At 41.6% G+C, this 19,083-nt stretch overlaps 1 protein-coding gene and 1 non-coding gene across 3 annotated transcripts in view; both read left to right on the top strand.

Moving 5' to 3' along the window:
* Window positions 1-985: 985 nt before the first annotated feature.
* Window positions 986-1,057, top strand: trnah-gug. Its single transcript has one exon. It is a non-coding gene; the product is annotated as a tRNA-His (tRNA).
* Window positions 1,058-5,104: 4,047 nt separating this feature from the next.
* The window catches only part of LOC117515792 (FERM domain-containing protein 5), a 390,404-nt gene continuing 376,425 nt past the window's right edge, over window positions 5,105-19,083 (top strand). For both annotated transcript variants that reach the window (XM_034176519.1, XM_034176520.1), the window contains exon 1: window positions 5,105-5,424. In XM_034176519.1, the coding sequence (XP_034032410.1) occupies window positions 5,323-5,424 (102 nt within the window). In that variant the 5' untranslated portion in view covers window positions 5,105-5,322. The remainder of the gene's footprint in view (window positions 5,425-19,083) is intronic.

Raw genomic sequence — 19,083 nt, forward strand, 5'->3', positions numbered from 1 at the left:
GTCTACCAGTATGTTTGCCTTTAACAACCTTGCCATGTTGTTTGTATTTGGTCCAGAGTTTAGACACAGCTGACTGTGAACAACCAACATCTTTTGCAACATTGCGTGATGATTTACCCTCTTTTAAGAGTTTGATAATCCCCTCCTTTGTTTCAATTGACATCTCTCATGTTGGAGCCATGATTCATGTCAGTCCACTTGTTGCAACAGCTCTCCAAGGTGTGATCACTCCTTTTTAGATGCAGACTAACGAGCAGATCTGATTTGATGCAGGTGTTAGTTTTGGGGATGAAAATTTACAGGGTGATTCCATAATTTATTCCTAAGAATTGAGTGAGTCCATATTTTTTTCCCTCTCCTTGGTCTAAAAAAGTAACCATTACTGACTGCCACAATTTTTTTTTCTTGTTTTCTTATAGTTTCTTAAAGCCAGAAAGTTGCCATTTGAAATGACTTTAGTTTTGTGTCATGTCTGTGATCTGCTTTTTTTCTACAAAATTAAACAACTGAATGAACATCCTCCGAGGCCGGTGATTCCATAATTTTTGCCAGGGGTTGTAGTGCAAAAAATGTCTTCCCAAAGATGGCGTATGAAAATATCGCCGAAACAAGCTCCTTGTCCGATCTAGTGGTTTTGAGTCTCATTGCGTCACCAACTCTTTCGAAACGTGTCGAATGCACGTGTTTCATATTCTGTGTGGTTGACGCATAATGAAACACAAAGGAGTTAATCCAAACAGGTTGAGTCAGGTTAAATGGTATTTTTCTCATGACGAAAATCTCCACGAGCACAAGGAAGTAAACAGTCAGCGGAGGATCTGTACGTGCATTAGCACATGTTTATTTGTGTTCACTGTGTATTTGGCAATAGGATGGCTTTTGAAATGATTTTCGGAAACTTGATATATATAAGTAAATCATCTCTGTTGGGATGAATGCCTTATATAGACAGACAGTCCCCTAAGCCCCTTATCCCCGGTAGCTCGCCGTGATCGTATAGTGGTTAGTACTCTGCGTTGTGGCCGCAGCAACCCCGGTTCGAATCCGGGTCACGGCAAAGTTGTTATACTTAGAGGGAGAACTTCATTTTTTTAATCTCATTATTAGTGATCGCAAAATACTGAAAATGTACGATTTTCAAATATGATTGGACAAAACATGAGAAAGGATCCCTTGGATGACAAGAATGTAAAGAGTTTTAATGGAATTTTAGTAAATTATCCTTCTGGCTTTTGAACCGCACTGAACTGTCAGGTAAAATGTCAAAGAATACATCAGTTATCATTATCAATTTGTTGCATGATTGGTGACTTTAATTCCTGTCAATAACACATTATTGTGACATTGTTAAACGAATAAACATTTACAGCAGGGTCTATTATTTAAAAAAAAAACCCATTTCATTTACTGAACACAGTATTGTTTAGTTTGGCAAATACTTGAAACAAATTACAGATTTTTAAAAAAGGGTTTAAAATTAAAATGTCTTTCTGCTTTAAATTCACAAAAGTGGACCACGGTGTACTTTGCCCCCCCCCCCCTTCAGTTTGAACGGATGAGAGCAAAGTAAATAAAAAAACAAAAATAACAAATTGACCATCAGCAGTGGATTGAATCTGTTTTCGTTCTCAGTTCAAATTTGTTTAAATGTACACTCAACAAAAATATAAACGCAACACTTTTGGTTTTGCTCCCATTTTGTATGAGATGAACTCAAAGATCTAAAACTTTTTCCACATACACAATATCACCATCTCCCTCAAATATTGTTCACAAACCAGTCTAAATCTGTGATAGTGAGCACTTCTCCTTTGCTGAGATAATCCATCCCACCTCACAGGTGTGCCATATCAAGATGCTGATTAGACACCATGATTAGTGCACAGGTGTGCCTTAGACTGCCCACAATAAAAGGCCACTCTGAAAGGTGCAGTTTTATCACACAGTACAATGCCACAGATGTCGCAAGATTTGAGGGAGCGTGCAATTGGCATGCTGACAGCAGGAATGTCAACCAGAGCTGTTTCTCGTGTATTGAATGTTCATGTCTCTACCATAAGCCGTCTCCAAAGGCGTTTCAGAGAATTTGGCAGTACATCCAACCAGCCTCACAACTGCAGACCATGTGTAACCACACCAGCCCAGGACCTTCACATCCAGCATGTTCACCTCCAAGATCGTCTGAGACCAGCCACTCGGACAGCTGCTGAAACAATCGGTTTGCATAACCAAAGAATTTCTGCACAAACTGTCAGAAACCGTCTCAGGGAAGCTCATCTGCATGCTCGTCATCTTCATCGGGGTCTCGACCTGACTCCAGTTCGTCGTCGTAACCGACTTGAGTGGGCAAATGCTCACATTCGCTGGCGTTTGGCACGTTGGAGAGGTGTTCTCTTCACGGATGATGCGAAGGAGATGTGTTGCACTGCATGAGGCAAATGGTGGTCACACCAGATACTGACTGGTATCCCCCCCCCCCCCCCCCAATAAAACAAAACTGCACCTTTCAGAGTGGCCTTTTATTGTGGGCAGTCTAAGGCACACCTGTGCACTAATCATGGTGTCTAATCAGCATCTTGGTATGGCACACCTGTGAGGTGGGATGGATTATCTCAGCAAAGGAGAAGTGCTCACTATCACAGATTTAGACTGGTTTGTGAACAATATTTGAGGGAAATGGTGATATTGTGTATGTGGAAAAAGTTTTAGATCTTTGAGTTCATCACATACAAAATGGGAGCAAAACCAAAAGTGTTGCGTTTATATTTTTGTTGAGTAGTTACGTTTGCACATCATTCATACCAATGTCGCCCCCCTTGTGTATAACAGACATTTCACCTGAAACTATCCTGAGGCCAAAGCAACCAAGTTTAATATGAAACTTTTAGTAGAAACCTCTCAAAAACCAACACTTTAAATACCAGTTTTTATTAAGCCAAACAAAAATATCTCTGTTTGACAGAATGACTCAAATTTCAATTAACATATTTTTATATAAGTTTGAGGTAATGTTTAGTTGTCATAAGAGAGCACTCCATATGTGTGTGTGTGTGTGTGTGTGTGTGTGTGTGTGTGTGTGTGTGTGTGTGTGTGTATATATATATATATATATATATATATATATGTGTGTGTGTGTGTGTGTGTGTGTGTATTTATTTATTTAACATTTATTTAACCAGGAAAGTCCTGTTGAGATTATAAACCTCTTTTTCAAGGGAGTCCTGGCCAAGAGGCAGCAGAAGTTACATCAGTTACATCAATTTACATAACTACAAACATAAAAAAAATTCTAAAAAACATTTACATTGTGATGAAGTGGTTTCAAGTGCTCTCAGTTTGGACTTAAAGGCATTCAATGAAATAAATTCTGTTAATTTCCAGTCCTTTTGCAACAAGTTCCAAGTAGAAGGAGCAGAATAAACAAACGCCCTTTTTCCATGTTCGGTGCAGGCAAATGGCACCGTCAACAAGAAATGATCATTTGAACGCAATGAATAAGATTCAATACTCCTCTGTGTGATTAAATTACAAATGTAGGAGGGTAGCAGTCCGAGCATGGCCTTGTAAATAAAAGTATACCAATGTCCCAGTCTTCTGGTGGACAAAGAAGGCCATCCCACTCGATGGCCTTCTTTGTCCATCTCTCTCTCTCTCAAAGATGGATAGAGAGAGAGAGATAGAGAAAGAGAGAGGAAAGGAAGAACAAACATTTTAGTGATGCACATCCCTCCAGAGGTTATAAACATTTCCATTGCAATACTGGGTTTCAGCATGCAATATAAGTATTACATTTCACAATTTCAGTTGTTACAGGTGACATCACAGAGTACTTATACTACACTAATACTGTTGTAATTATCATCACAATAGATGTACTTCAAACCTGACCAAGATGTGAATTTATGTCCATAAAATGTTCAAATTGCATATTGAAAGTTTTGATGTTAAAAGACAATTTTGTGGGTAATTTACTAAGACAAAATACGTAATTAATTGTGGGTGGTAAGGTGACGTAAACAGCAGTCAGTAAATGAGAATTTTGCATGGCTGTAAGTGCAAAATGAAATGAAACCAACCACTTGGAGCTATGCGCCTTGGTTACACTCTCCCACATACCTGAGCGTGTTTATGCGCAGTGCTTCCTGTGTGCAGAGCAGTGATGTCCTGCATAGATATCTGACATCTGTGTGGTCCACCTTTTATACATGGAGACATTTATTCTCAAAGAAACAAGCACAAAGTAAAGTTAAATATGCCAGAAATTTAAAGTGGATGATTTTTTTAAAATTTATTTTTAATTTTGTGTGGCATCTCTGCTGAAACCTACAGCAAGAATGCTGTCGGTTTGTTTCCCACCTGGTCATTTCCGTGTGGAGTTTGCATGTTCTTCGTGTGAGTTCCCTCCAGGCTCTCCAGCTTCCACCTCCAAAGATATGCAGGTTTGGTGAATCGGTGACTCTAAACTGACCGTAGGTGTGACTGTGTTTGTCCGTCTATATGTGTCCCTGTGGTAGACTGGCGTCTTGTACCTCACACCGTATGCCTGCTGGGATAGACTCCGACCCCTCTGTCACCCTTGATTGGAGTAAGTGGGTATATAAACCAAATGAATGAATTAAACTCGTGACCTTCAGGTCAGGGCATTTTCATATTGGCTTAATGGGAAAACTGCTTTTTAAAGTGCACTAACAAAGGATGACCTGCAGGTGGCAGGAGAAGACAATCTGCACCCACTGCCAGACCACAGGAGAGTTTGAACAAGTAAACTCGCCTTTTGTCCAATTTTCATCACAGATGGTGCAGAATTTAAATGTGCAGTTAAACAACAGTCACCAACACAGCTTTTGGATTCAATGGACAAAAGGTCCTGCAGTTGACCCCAGGTAGAAAAAAAAAAAAAAAAAAAAAAATCAACAAATTCTTAAAAGATTTTTGTGTGTGTGTGATATGACAGGAAAATTTGTACATGAAAGCGAAGACAAAAAGGCCACATTCTAATTGGTTCCATTTGACGTCAGATTTCTGCGGACCCGCCTACTTGCTGGAGCGGCACAGTGCTGAATAGTGATGAGAGATAATCCGGTGGCTCATAACGGGTGACGCGCGGCGCGTGAGGATCCTGCGTGAATGTGCGCATCCTTGGATCGTGCGCACAGCGCCACAGTTTATTAACGAGACAACAATGGCGCAGTCCTCGGCGGATCAGTGCGCAGCGGCTGCTCGTCTGGAGGACAATGCGCTCAACGTGACGCCGTCCTGCTGCTGCTGCTGACTTTTTATTGTTCTGCTCCTACAGACGCGGAGCGGCGCCGATCTGGGAAGATGTTGAGTAGATTTATGAGCGGCAGCATCAGGAATCTGGAGCGGGAATACAGCTGCACCGTCAGGCTGCTGGACGACACGGAATATACGTGCACCATTCAGGTTAGTCACCTGTACGTGCCACGCTTCATCCAACACCCAGGAATCATTGCATGAGTGTGACCCGAGTGGGTTGTCCACGCTGCTGGTGTCCGTCCTGAATGCAAAACGTGCGTTTATGTCATTTTCACCAGATCTAATAAGTCTGAATCAGGGAGTCTCGTGATCTACTATCAGTAGGATCCGAGTGTAGATTTTTTTTTCTGCAAAGCTTCCTGATGTCACAGCTCAGGAATCGATTGAAAAGCGAATGTCAGTTTGTCATTCAGCTGACGTTGTGTAAAATGTAAATAAAAACAGAATACAATGATTTGCAAATCCTATTCAACCTATATTCAGTTGAATACACCACAAAGACAAGATATTTAATGTTCAAACTGATAGACTTTATTGTTTTTGTGCAAATATTTCCTCATTTTGAAATGGATGCCTACAACACATTTCAAAAAAGCTGGGGCAGTGGTATGTTTACCACTGTGTTCAGGGGCGTAGGTTTGCATATGGACCATAGGGACAAGTCACAACCAATATTTTGGGATGGCAAAATAGTCCCTACCAATATGTAGCATTTTTTTAATATAACAAAATCATTCACTATTTTTTTGTGAACTCAATACTATAATTTTAGTCGTCACATTTTGTGTTTTCGACGTGTCAGAGTGACAGGGTTACCCATGTTGCAATTTCATTAGTTCACGTTCTTCTCACATGGACGTAAACAAAGCGCATTTCGTAGCAGGCAGTGCTTCATTTGTAAAGTGGGAGGTCCCGGAGCGCAGAGGATGGGTGGCTCCGGTGCAGTGTTGCCAGATGTACGATAATTATTGTATTTGTACAATAGTTTTGCCCTCTGCACGATGTACGATCAATAAATGTACGATCAATAATGGGAAAAAAATCCAATATGTACGATAATTTCAGTTGGTTGCCCAAACACGCATCTCTCTCTAACACCCAAGAATCATTTTGCAGGTGTTGCACTCAGGCGGCATTAAAGACACACCACACACAGGGCTGCTGCTGGCTTTGGGTGGCCAGGACAGTCATTTGAAAGCCCGCCCCCTCTCCATACAAAGTAATGAGTTCCATCCAATCTGTGCCGTGACAGAAAGATTCCCCAACCAACATCTTTTTTTTTTTTTGAAACTTTATTTCAACAAATGCAATAACAAACGAACTGTGTTACCTGAGAATGGTTTTCTGAAGTGTTCCTGAGCCCACGCGGTAAGATCCTTTACACAATGATGTCAGTTTTTGATGCAGTGCCGCCTGAGGGATCAAAGGTCAGGGGCATTCAATGTTGGTTTTCGGCCTTGCCGCATACATATAGAAAGTTCTCCAGATTCTCTGAATTTTCTGATTATATAATGAACTGTAGATGATGGAATCCCTAAATTCCTTGCAAATGAACACTGAGAAACATTGTTGTTAAACTGCTGGACAATGTTTTCATGCAGTTGTTCATAAAGTGGTGATCCTCGCCCCGTCTCTGCTTGTGAATGGCTGAGCCTTTTGGGGATGCTCCTTTTATACCCAATCATGATTGTCCTTACTGAGTGTTGTTAGAAGGAAAGGTGATGTAACAGTGGTAAACATACCACTGTCCCAGCTTTTTTTGAAACGTGTTGCAGGCATCCATTTCAAAATTAGTAAATATTTTCACAAAAACAATAAAATTTATCAGTTTGAACATTAAATATCTTGTCTTTGTGGTGTATTCAACTGAATATAGGTTGAAGAGGATTTGCAAATCATTGTATTCTGTTTTTATTTACATTTACATTTTACACAACTTCTCAACTTCATTGGAATGGGGGTTGTACAGATCTGTTGTTTTTGTTTACTGTCAGGCTGCAGTTATCAATTATTTTCTTTTTTGATAGATCTGCTGATTGTTTTATGATTAATCTTACAAAATGACTAAAATGGTGAAAAAAAAAAACAGTCTGAGCCAGTCAGCGAACCTCACTTGTTTTAACAAAATAATACCCTAAACCAGTTTATCTGGAATGTCGCCAGTGTAAATATGCTTTGAACTGGTTTACATTGGTGTGAAACTGTTTGAAACAATTAAATGAGGATCCGCACTGATTATGGCATTTTTTAAAGCAATGTAACACTTTAAGGGCAGCACAGTGGTTTAGTGGTTAGCACTGCCTTACAGCAAGAACATCATGGGTTCAATTCCTGCCTGTGGCCTTTCTGTGTGGCATTTGCATGTTCTCCCCGTGTTTACGTGGGTTCCCTCTGGGTGCTCCGGCTTCCTCCCACATCCAAAGACACGCGGGTTAGGTGGATTAGAAACTTTAAATTGTCCGTAGGTGTGCGTGCGGGTGTGAATGTGTTTGCCTATATGTGGCTCTGCGACAGACTGACGTCCTGTCCAGGGTGTACCCCGCCTTGCGCTCTATGACTGCTGGGATAGACTGCTGGGACCCTTAATTGGACTAAGCAGTTGAAGATGAGTGTGTGTGTGTGTGTGTGTAACACTTTTAAACAGTTTATCAAATTTATTGTTTCATGTTGTGTTCACATTACTGTCTCAAGTGACAGATCAGATTTTTATTTATTTTGTAACCAAATCTGATCTGTTTGTCCTGCACAGTTCACATTCAGGTGGATTTATCTCATCTGATCAGGACGAGATGCAGATCAGATCTGAGTCTGATCTAGAACCACATATTCAAGTGGGGGAAAAAGCCGATGAAATAACAAAAGCTAGGGTTGGAATGTTCACATCACAGTACTAATTAAAGACAAGATCTGACTCACGAGCATGGTCTGAGATCAAATTGGAATCAGATCTTGGGCCATATGTGCAAAAATCTGAATGGGGGGAAAGGGGGGGGGGGGGGAGCTTTACAACACACAGAAACACTAGACCTGCACGGCATTTGATTCAGCTCACTTCAGATTTCAGTGTAAACAGGGCATGCAACATTTTAGCCTTGGTTTACAGCCATTTAGACACAGTGAGAAATAAGATGTTTTACTTTAATGTGGTTTGAACGCTGCTTTTACCACTGTCCCATCAGTCTATAGCAAAAATAGGAAACGAGCAAATCTTCACATTTATCAAGACAAAATTTTAATTTTGTCTTGATAAATGCCTCATTACTTTTCTCAGTCATTCATCATTAATCATCAATTGGCAAGTTTTTTTGTTTTTCTGTCAGTTAATCAAAGTCAGGAGCATTAGGCTACATTCCTTCATCAAGGCTCTTCAACCGTAGTTACCCCTACTGACATTCCAGCCTTTTGATCATGCATGTTTTGTTTTAATTGAGTCCCATGAAATGATTTTATTAGAAACAGATGATGACTGGCGGTGGTGGGCAGACTGGCAGATGAGCTGAAGGTGCTTATTACACACTGCAGAATGTGGTTTGAGTTGTGGCCTGGGTGACCTCTTCTGACTGTATGTTTTTTTTTTCCTGTTTCTGAAATAAAAGCTTGAAAAAGACCCCAAAAATATATTTAAAATAAACTTTTGACAATCCTGCCCCACCTTGCCACCAATCCACCAGGTTTTATGAAAATATGTGCTTTTTTAAAATTATTTGTTTGAGTGACCCTGGTCACAAAAAAAAAACAAGCAGACAAACAAACAAACAAACAAAAAAACAGACATGGATAAAACATAGTTGCCTATTAGTTGCTTTCGCTGTAGTGTTGCTCATGCAGTTGCCCTTTAACCTCTGGCATTAACATTAAACATTTTGGTTTTCCTGCTGCCATTCTGGTGGATTTGAAGAATCTCAGTAAAATAATGCTGTAAATCAACACACAGTTGAATCATGTGTTATGTTATTGGCCACAATATCTTACAATGGGACCATTTGCTGCAGTGAAGATGCTTTTGGTATTACAAAGTGATCGCCAGTGTTATATGGCTGGGGGGGCCTGGCTGCCGGTTTGTTTGTCTTTTTGTTTTCCTCCCAGGTGGCGTGCATTTGGGACTGAGTGGCTGTGTTGCTGAGGCTGTCAGGACCTCACCCTGATCACCTGCGACTCGTCAGGACTCACAGCTGAGGTGCATCTGGATGGATTGGAGCATGTTGGCATTTAAGACTGGAGTGCACAGTGTGTATTTGCCAGAGACTCGACCTTGTGACCAGACGGGTGAGATCGTCGTCTCGGGAGCCATCTCATCAGCAGCGGATGCTGAGAAACGTCCAGGTTTGATGCACAGTCTGTGAAAGAGGAGGGGGTGAGGTCTCACGCTCGTCAGCACACTTCCTGAGGTACGTTAGATTTTGTGACTAACAGTTATACAGTCAGTAAATGTGGTGTCCCTCACACCTTATTGTATTGAGCTGTTTGTTAGTCATGTATCAGCTTCCACTGCGGTGGAGTTTTGTGAACTGGATGTTCCATGCCTGCAGGTTGGAAGCTGATCAGCAATCAAGCCAGGAAGTGTTTGCTGTTTGTACACCTTTAAGTGTTCTGTGTGTAGAGTGTGGACTCACATAATGATTCCTTCTTTCACAGACTCGGTTGTTGCGGCCACCTGGGGGGTGTCGGCGGGGTCCTTGGGTCCGAAACAGCTTCTGGCTCCGGACCGTTAGCGCTGCTGGGAGCGCACCACGCCAGGCCGCACCTTTTTGTATTATCACTGTTATGTATTAAATTCAGTTAGCCTTTGTACCGTGCTCTGCTTATTTCATACTGGGTCCTTCAAACGCTGGTCGGTTCTCCGAGCTGCGTCCGACACATAACAGCCAGTGTGTGTGAAGGGAAAAGCAGCATGAAGTCTTTATATCTGTTATGTGCAGATGCAGGTTGAGGAGCGGACCAACGTCTGACCGAACCCAGCGCTAAATAACCAGAAAGCGGTTCCACAAACAAAACGATTTTATTTCCCCTCCAGTGTAATAATTAGTGTACAACATAAATATTTGGTTTGTCTGCCGGAGTGAAGGACGGCGCGCTCTCCAGCACCCAAAAGGATCGAAGCCTCTGCGCTTCTGGACTCAGATTCACCGCCAAACACCCCCCAGGTGGACATGACAAACTGACTCTGTGAAGGATGGAAAAGGTGAGGTAAGTCAACAGAGCTACAGCAAATATCCTTCAGAGGCACACACTATCAGCAACACATTCAGGTCTGAATTTAAGCTTTATGTAAATGAGCAGCTTCTCACAACAGGTGGAGGATCATTAGTCCGTACGCCACGGCAGTGAGAAGCAAACTGCACAATTCTCATCAATGTTCAAATATACTGCGTAACAGAATGCCAAATTACTATTAACGATCATTCAGACAATAACCACCTCTGATGTGTGCTGACAGCATGTGTCCCTCACCCATCCTCCTTCACAGGCACGATGTGTCAAACCCTGGCGCGGTCCTCAGCGTCTCACAAATGAACGTCACAAGGTCGAGTTCCCGGCAATTCTGCTTGAACCACTCATGGCTTAAATGCAGAACGCCATCTCATTATCTGCTTCAGCTGACAGTCTTTAAGTTTGCACGTGAACATCCTCCACAGGTGTAGCTAATAATGCTGATGAGGGTGAAGGACTCTTCTGCCAGCACCTTCTCCACAGACAAAAACCAGTTTGCATACCACCTGGAGAGCAAAGAAAAGAAAACAACACAAAAACATCCAGCCAAACCCCCCAACACACAACAATATCAACACTTTTGTTTCTTGTGTCTCTGCACAACCATCCTTGTTTTGATGAGTGCACTGTTTTATGTTCACGCTGATGATACCAAAAGCAGGTGAGATGGTCTGTCACATCAAATACAGCTTCTTTGTGTGTGGATGCTGTGCAAGAAAGAGGAGTAAAGAAATCCAGTCAGCATCCTCTGACTGCTCGCCATCATTAAAGCCCTTTCATAATGTACGAAGACAACATTTAACCTGACATGTCATAAAGCATTAGACTTAATGCTTATTGTCATCAACAGGCTATAGTCTATATTTTCCTATTAGCGGGTATGAAACCGGTACTGAGGTTACTGTTTTGTAAACAGACCTTCATTTGTGCAGCTCGCAGAGCTGAGCCAGAGCTGGAGCAGGTCCAGATGGACTGGAAAGCCAGCAGGTGTGCCGTTTGCAGCAGAGTCATGCGGTCCTGGGTGGCTGACGTCAGCAGGCTGCAAGGTGGAGGTGGAGTGGAAGGAAAGAGGAGAACGCTGTGGGTTTGCTGTGACTGTGCGGTGATATCTTTCTCTGTGTAACCTGGCCCTGACGGAAATCATGCTAATCCACCCGACAGCCACACGGCTGGAGCATGTTACTCATTTAGTTATAGCTTTGCAATTTCTTCCAGCCTACTGACCTGCCAAAACTAACCTCTGTCAGGATGCCAGGACCCTTAGACGAAAGAATGCAAAGTAAGAGGCATAACTAGGTCATATAGTTTGTCTCGCTCTTTCCTCTTTTGCTTTTTCACCTCATCACTGTGGGGAATTTGAATTTTCCAGAGTATGTTTCGATTGTCTTTTTTACTAATTTAAGAGATCCTGCGACTTGTAGCCCGGTGCGACTTCTTGTATACTGAAAAAAAAAGCATCTCCATTCATGTCCATGAACTTTCATTGCAGTTGAAATGAGAGTAATGAATAAGAGGTGGAGACTTCCTAAAAGGACCCAATTACTTTTAGCACTCATTTAAAACTGAGTCCATCAGCATCCAGAGATACAATACACTGAGCATTTGTGCTCATTTCAAGCAAATACATATAATATAATAATATATGTGACATATGAATGGATTTATTCGGCACACACACAAATCCGAAAGAACAGAAACATACCAATAATATGAATGTTATATAAACAAGCCTGTGAGTCCGAAAGGGTGTGGGCAGAAGCAAAGCTTATCAACGCCCACCCCTGCTAGAATGAGTCCAACAATTATAACAGACATAACAACATATACACAAATTCACAACACACTACATATCAACACAGACATACACTTCAGTATTCAATTACATGTCAATTCATGTATAAGTATGTTATGTATAAAGCGCCAAATCACAACACACTTGGCCCAAGTCACTCCATATTAACCCTGCCGACCCCCAGAGCAAGCACTAAGCAACTGTGGTGAGGAAAAACTCCCTCTTAGGAAGAAACCTCAAGCAGACCAGGCTCTAGGGGGTGACCCTCTGCTTGGGCCGTGCATATATACCTGTATACGTACATACATACACACACATTATATACATATACGAGGTCTGTCAATAAAGTATAGGTCCTTTTTTATTTTTTTCAAAAACTATATGGATTTCATTCATATGTTTTTACGTCAGACATGCTTGAACCCTTGTGCGCATGCGTGAGTTTTTCCACGCCTGTCGGTGATGTCATTCGCCTGTGAGCACTCCTTGTGGGAGGAGTCGTCCAGCCCCTCGTCGGAATTCCTTTGTCTGAGAAGTTGCTGAGAGACTGGCGCTTTGTTTGATCAAAATTTTTTCTAAACCTGTGAGACACATCGAAGTGGACACGGTTCGAAAAATTAAGCTGGTTTTCTGTGAAAATTTTAACGGCTGATGAGAGATTTTGAGGTGATACTGTCGCTTTAAGGACTTCCCATGGTGCGAGACGTCGCGCAGCACTCTCAGCCGCCGTCGTCAGCCTGTTTCAAGCTGAAAACCTCCACATTTCAGGCTCTATTGATCCAGGACGTCGTGAGAGAACAGAGAAGTTTCAGAAGAAGTCGGTTTCAGCATTTTATCCGGATATTCCACTGTTAAAGGAGATTTTTTTAATGAAAGACGTGCGGACGGATTGCAGCATCGGCTCGCAGCCGCTGCGACGCTCTGCCACAGGAAAAACACCTCTGTTGGAAGCCTTAAGGACAAGTTGGAACATGTCCAGCTGTTAAACAATTTCTCATATACTCACTCCACTGAAAGCCATCAAAAGCTGCCTGGATTTTACAAATGGTTATCAACACGGAGGTGTTTTTCCTGTGCCGCCGCACCGCGTCGGCTGCGTCCCGACGCGCGGACCCGTCCACACGTCTTTCATTAAAAAAATCTCCTTTAACAGTGGAATATCCGGATAAAATGCTGAAACCGACTTCTTCTGAAACTTCTCTGTTCTCTCACGACGTCCTGGATTCGATAAATTCAGCTGGTTTTCGGTAAAAATTTTAACGGCTGATGAGAGATTTTGGTCTGTAGTGTCGCTTTAAGGACGGCCCACGGCGCCTGACGGCGATCTGCGCTTCGAGGCGGCAGCGTCTCGCCGTTTCAAGTTGAAAACTTCCACATTTCAGGCTCTGTTGATCCAGGAAGTCGTCAGAGAACAGAGAACTTTCAGAAGAAGTCGGCATGAGGAGTTTATTCGGACATTCCATTGTTAACGGACATTTTGTAGTGAAAGAACGTGCGGGCAGAGTCGCATGTCGGGCCGGACCTGAGCGCGGGGGGTCGCGACAGGAAAAACACCTCCGTTGGAAACCTTAACGGGCAAGTTGGAACATGCCCAAGCTGTTAAACAATTTCTCAGTTACTCACTTGTTGAAAGCCATCAAAAGCCGCCTGAATTTTACAAATGGTTTTTAACACAGAGGTGTTTTTCCTGTCGCGGCGCACACAGATTCGCTGAGTCGTCACGGAAACGACTCGGCAAATTTGCGCGCACGTCTTTCGTTACAAAATGTCCTTAAACAATGGAATGTCCGCATAAAGTCCTCATGCCGGCCTCTTCTGAATCTTCTCTGTTCTCTCACGACGTCCTGGGTGAATTAAGTCTTAAATTAGGATGTTTTCAGGTCGAAACAGGCCGACGACGGCGCCTGGAAGCGCTGCGCGACGTCCCACTCCGTGGAAAGTCCTTACACCGACAGAAACACCCCATAATCTCTCATCAGCCGTTAAAACTTTTCACTGAAAACCAGCTTAATTTCTTGAATAGTGTCCACTCGGATATCCCTCACAGGTCCAGAAAAAATGTTGATAAAGCAACGCGCGCCATCCGCAGCGGCTATTCAGACACAGAGATTCCGACGGGCGGGGTGGAGCACTCCTCACTCAAGGCCTGCCCACAGGTGAATGACGTCACCGACACGCGTGAAAAAACTCGCGCATGCGCACGAGGGTTCAAGCATGTCTGACGTAAAAACATATGAATCAAATCCATTTATTTTTTGAAAAAAATAAAAAGGACCGCTTTTTTCATCACAGACCTCGTGTATATATATATATATATATATATATATATACATCATACATCACCTGTACACACATGTATACACATAATACATATACATATATACAATTATGCTACATTCATTTTATTATTTTATTAATTTAATTACCTTAACTTTTTTCTTAATTTATCATTATCATCATTATTATTATTATTTTCTTTTTTTTTTTTTTTTCTTTTTTTTCCCCCTTCCCCTCCTTCCCCATTTGTCATGTGTGTGGTGCATTAAAAGATGCAAAGTATTTTGTAAACCTGCTGCCAGAGAGGGGTCGCCCCCTGACACAGGTCCACCCTTTGCTGAATGTCCTAGGCTCTGCATTAAAAGACAAGGTTTTGGAGTCTGCTGGCAGAAGGGGGAGACCTTTGAGCAACAGACCCCCACTTGCCGACCCTGATCTGGTGATGATGATGTAAGTGATGTAAGAGGGGGAAACAAGGAGGAAAGAAAAGGAAAAGTCTTTTTATGTATCAATAAACTTACATATGTACATATTTATATATTGGTATATAATAGAATATATTGGTATCATCTGCAAATAATAATAATTTTAATAATTGTGACACATTAAATATGTCATTTATATAAAGATTAAAAAAATGTGGACCCAGTATGGATCCCTGTGGGACCCCACAAGGGATGCCCAAACACCCAGATTTAAATGCACCCATCTGCACAAACTGATGTCTCTCCGTTAAATAGCTTTGAATCCAGTTCCAAGCCACTCCCCTGATACCATATCTTTCCAATTTATTGAGTAGAATTGAGTGATTAAGTGTGTCAAATGCTTTCTTTAAATCAATGAATATTCCAACTATATAGTTTTTACTATCTAAGGTGTTTGTAATCTCTTCTATTGCTTCAATTATTGCAAGTGAAGTTGACCTACCAGACCTAAACCCATATTGACATTCGTTAATTATGTTATATTTTTCTATAAAGGATCCTAACCTGTTGTTAAAAAGCTTTTCTAAAATTTTGGAAAATTGTGGAAGTAGAGAGACCGGTCTGTAGTTTGTGAAGATATGTTTATTTCCATTTTTGTATAGTGGAATAACTTTTGCCATCTTCATTTTGTTGGGGAATGTCCCAGTTTGAAATGACAAGTTACATATATGAGTCAGGGGTTTTGATATGCTTTTGATTATTGTTTTGCTATAAATGTCTAGACATTTATATTAATATAATATAAATGTCTTCAACAAACTGTAAAGCGTCCTGCCCAGTGACACAAATGACAGAGTAAATGAACGTTTGTTCCTGTGCAGCGCACAGCAAACCGCACAGAAACACAGTACACACAGTGAGCCGATTTAATACTGTACTCACTGTACGTTTGCTTTAGATGACTCTCAGTCACTTTGGGAACTGTTCTACATAGAAAATTCATCCAACAGATGTTAGCACTAGGATCAAAAAGTCTGTGTGATAATCCATTGTTATTTATTACATGAGGAAGCACAAGTTGGGGATTAAGGACCTTGCCCAAGGGCCCTTAGTGATTTTACGGTCTGGCTGGGTTTTGAACTGAGAATCCTCTGGTCTGAAGCCCAACACTTAGCCACTAGACCATCACCTCCCCAAAAGGATGAAGTTCATTTTTTCCTCAAAATTCTACGCACAACACCCCATAATGACAATGTAAAAATGTTTTTTTTCATTGTTGTATTTTAGGGTGTTGTGAGTAGAATTTCAAGGGAAAAAATTATTTACTCCATTTTGGAACAAGACTGTAACATAACAAAATGTAGAAAAAGTGAAGCCCTGTGAATACTTTCCGGATGCAGTATATCAGCATCTTTGATGAATGGGTATCCCTGTGAAGCCCCCCCCCAAAAAAGAAAAAATCTTCAGTTTCAGTTTGGAAAGTTTCATCTTCACTTTACTCTGTTACCAGTATATATACAGGGTTCTGGTTTGGGTGTTATTGTGAGCTTAAGTACCTGATTGTCCAATATTTTGGAAACATGTATGTCAAAGGTAAAAAATAACATGGTGTAATTAAGTTAATTCCAGAGCTGTTTGGTATATTTAGAGTGTAGAATGTAACTTAGTTTTGGAGATGTTCTTATGTCTGTTAAGTTGCATATTTAGAGAAGACTGAAGGTTGAAGTTGCAGGAAATGGCCTCCATTTGTAGTTGAAACAGTCAACATGCTCGAGCGAGGAACTCCCCCCCCCCCAGTGGTGCACAATGCGCGCCGCCTCAGATGATAGTTGCCAACAGCACTGGGGAGAACCCTGATACATTTTAAAATATAAATCGAAAACATACTATGAATTTCAAATAAAACCTCAAGCTCTGCCATGAACCTCCCAGCTAGTAGCCTATTACATTTTAAGAAACAAAAATGGAAAGCCCTGATACAGAATGCAATGCAAATACAATGACCTAAGTGTGCATGAGTCCATTTATTCAACAGAATTGTTATATTATGCACTGTACATTTCAGCCACAGTAAAAATATAATGGAAAATATTTTTCAGTGCTCATCTGGAGTCACAGTTAAGCAGATAAACACATCATCATACTCAACAACAGGCCATTCAGTTGGATCATTCATCCTGAAATCAGATGGAAAGCAGTATGGGCATTGATTTAATGCAACTAGAGCAAGTTTATGGTTATATCTTTCACTTGTGGACACATCCAACATTTCTATATAATCATACATTGTTGTGATGCCGCTTCACAGCATTAACTCTTTGAATTATATCCAAAATGGTAATAAGTCTTCAGATCTAGCACGTTGCTATTGCTTTGTTGTCAGTGACAAATGAAAATTCCGGTCATTGCTAGTCACCAACCACAGTTATGAGAAATGTAAACTCAATTGAACATAAAGTTAATTGCCTGTAAACCACTGAATATAATGCAAACTGAACGTATGGTAACTGAATCTAGAACTGCTGAATATAAAGCTAACAATTTAAAACTACCAAATAAAAACCTAAAGCCCCCGTCACACATAGCCAGAATGTGCAGGAAGCAGGCCGACACGGCAAAAATGGTCATAATCCAGATGCAGTTGGGAGGAAAAGGCGTGGTCAGCCGTGCCAGAACGCAGTCAGACTGCCTCGTGCACACCTGTCAGATTGCATCCAAAGCGTATGTAGACGACACAGATTGCTGTCAGACGGCCATAAAAGGTGCTGAAGACTGCCTGATGTCCAAATGTCTGGATGGCAAACACGGGCCCGGAGTGGGAGGCAGCACTCTGTTCTCCCTTTGCACAGTACCTGTACTGGACATCAAAGAACAACCAACGTATGGACCGGACTCATGCCATATGTGTCCAAGCTGGCATTGGTTCGGTCACCCACTCCAATTCAGTCACTCCTTCGCTCGCCCTCTTTTTCCCAGGCTCATTGACCTCACGTGTGTGTGTGTGTATAAGTACTGACATGAGGAAATAATTGCTCAGTGTGTGTGTTTGTGAGTTTTCATAACGGCTGAATAAGCCGCTACGTGTGTGCACGTGTGCCACACACGTGCATGTTCTCAACTGTCAGCCACAATAGCTTTTGATCTGAATTTTACTGCCAGTGTGCGCACATGCAGGAAACCTTTGCTGAGAGTCAAAGGACCCCTCTCAGCAAAGGTTTGCTGCATGTGCGTGCAGATGCACATGTGCGCACACGCAGCACACATGCATCTGACAGGACACCTTTGCTTAAAAGTTTGCAGTGAGCTTTCCCACTATTCGTCAGATGCAGCCTTTCCAGCAAACTTTAATTAATTAATTTTTTTCCTCCACAACGCAACTCTACATCGTGATTTCTGGTTGGATTATCACATGTGATTTATTTATGGCATCATTGTTTCCAGCATTCCACCACAGGTTGTGGTCCTGACCCCTGACGCACTGCGCTGCGAAATGCTCCTGGAGGTGAGATTCATGTTTCATATGTTGCCATGGCGAAACAGTTCCACGTCATACAGCCAACAGAATTAAATGTGATCAAGCAATAATTTGTTTATTACATCGGTGAGATCCATTCAGCTCTGATCTTCTGACGGGATGTGTGCGCACCTGCCCACCAGCCGCCGTGGTCTTGCAGATCTGATGGGCACAATATTTCACATTATTTATGTTGCCCATGGCAAGGAATATTATCTGTACTGTAAGGTCTATTATGGATATAACAGCCGGCACAGTAGCGCACGGTGCTTATGGTTTAATAGCCGCTGTTGACATTCACTGTACATAATAATAATTCAGAATTATTATCATGATGAAGCATACCACATACAGTAGTGTTCAGAATAATAGTAGTGCTATGTGACTAAAAAGATTAATCCAGGTTTTGAGTATATTTCTTATTGTTACATGGGAAACAAGGTATCAGTAGATTCAGTAGATTCTCACAAATCCAACAAGACCAAGCATTCATGATATGCACACTCTTAAGGCTATGAAATTGGGCTATTAGTAAAAAAAAAAAGTAGAAAAGGGGGTGTTAACAATAATAGTAGCATCTAAATTAT

Source organism: Thalassophryne amazonica, chromosome 8 (genome assembly GCF_902500255.1).
Source record: "Thalassophryne amazonica chromosome 8, fThaAma1.1, whole genome shotgun sequence".
Classification (NCBI taxonomy): domain Eukaryota; kingdom Metazoa; phylum Chordata; class Actinopteri; order Batrachoidiformes; family Batrachoididae; genus Thalassophryne; species Thalassophryne amazonica.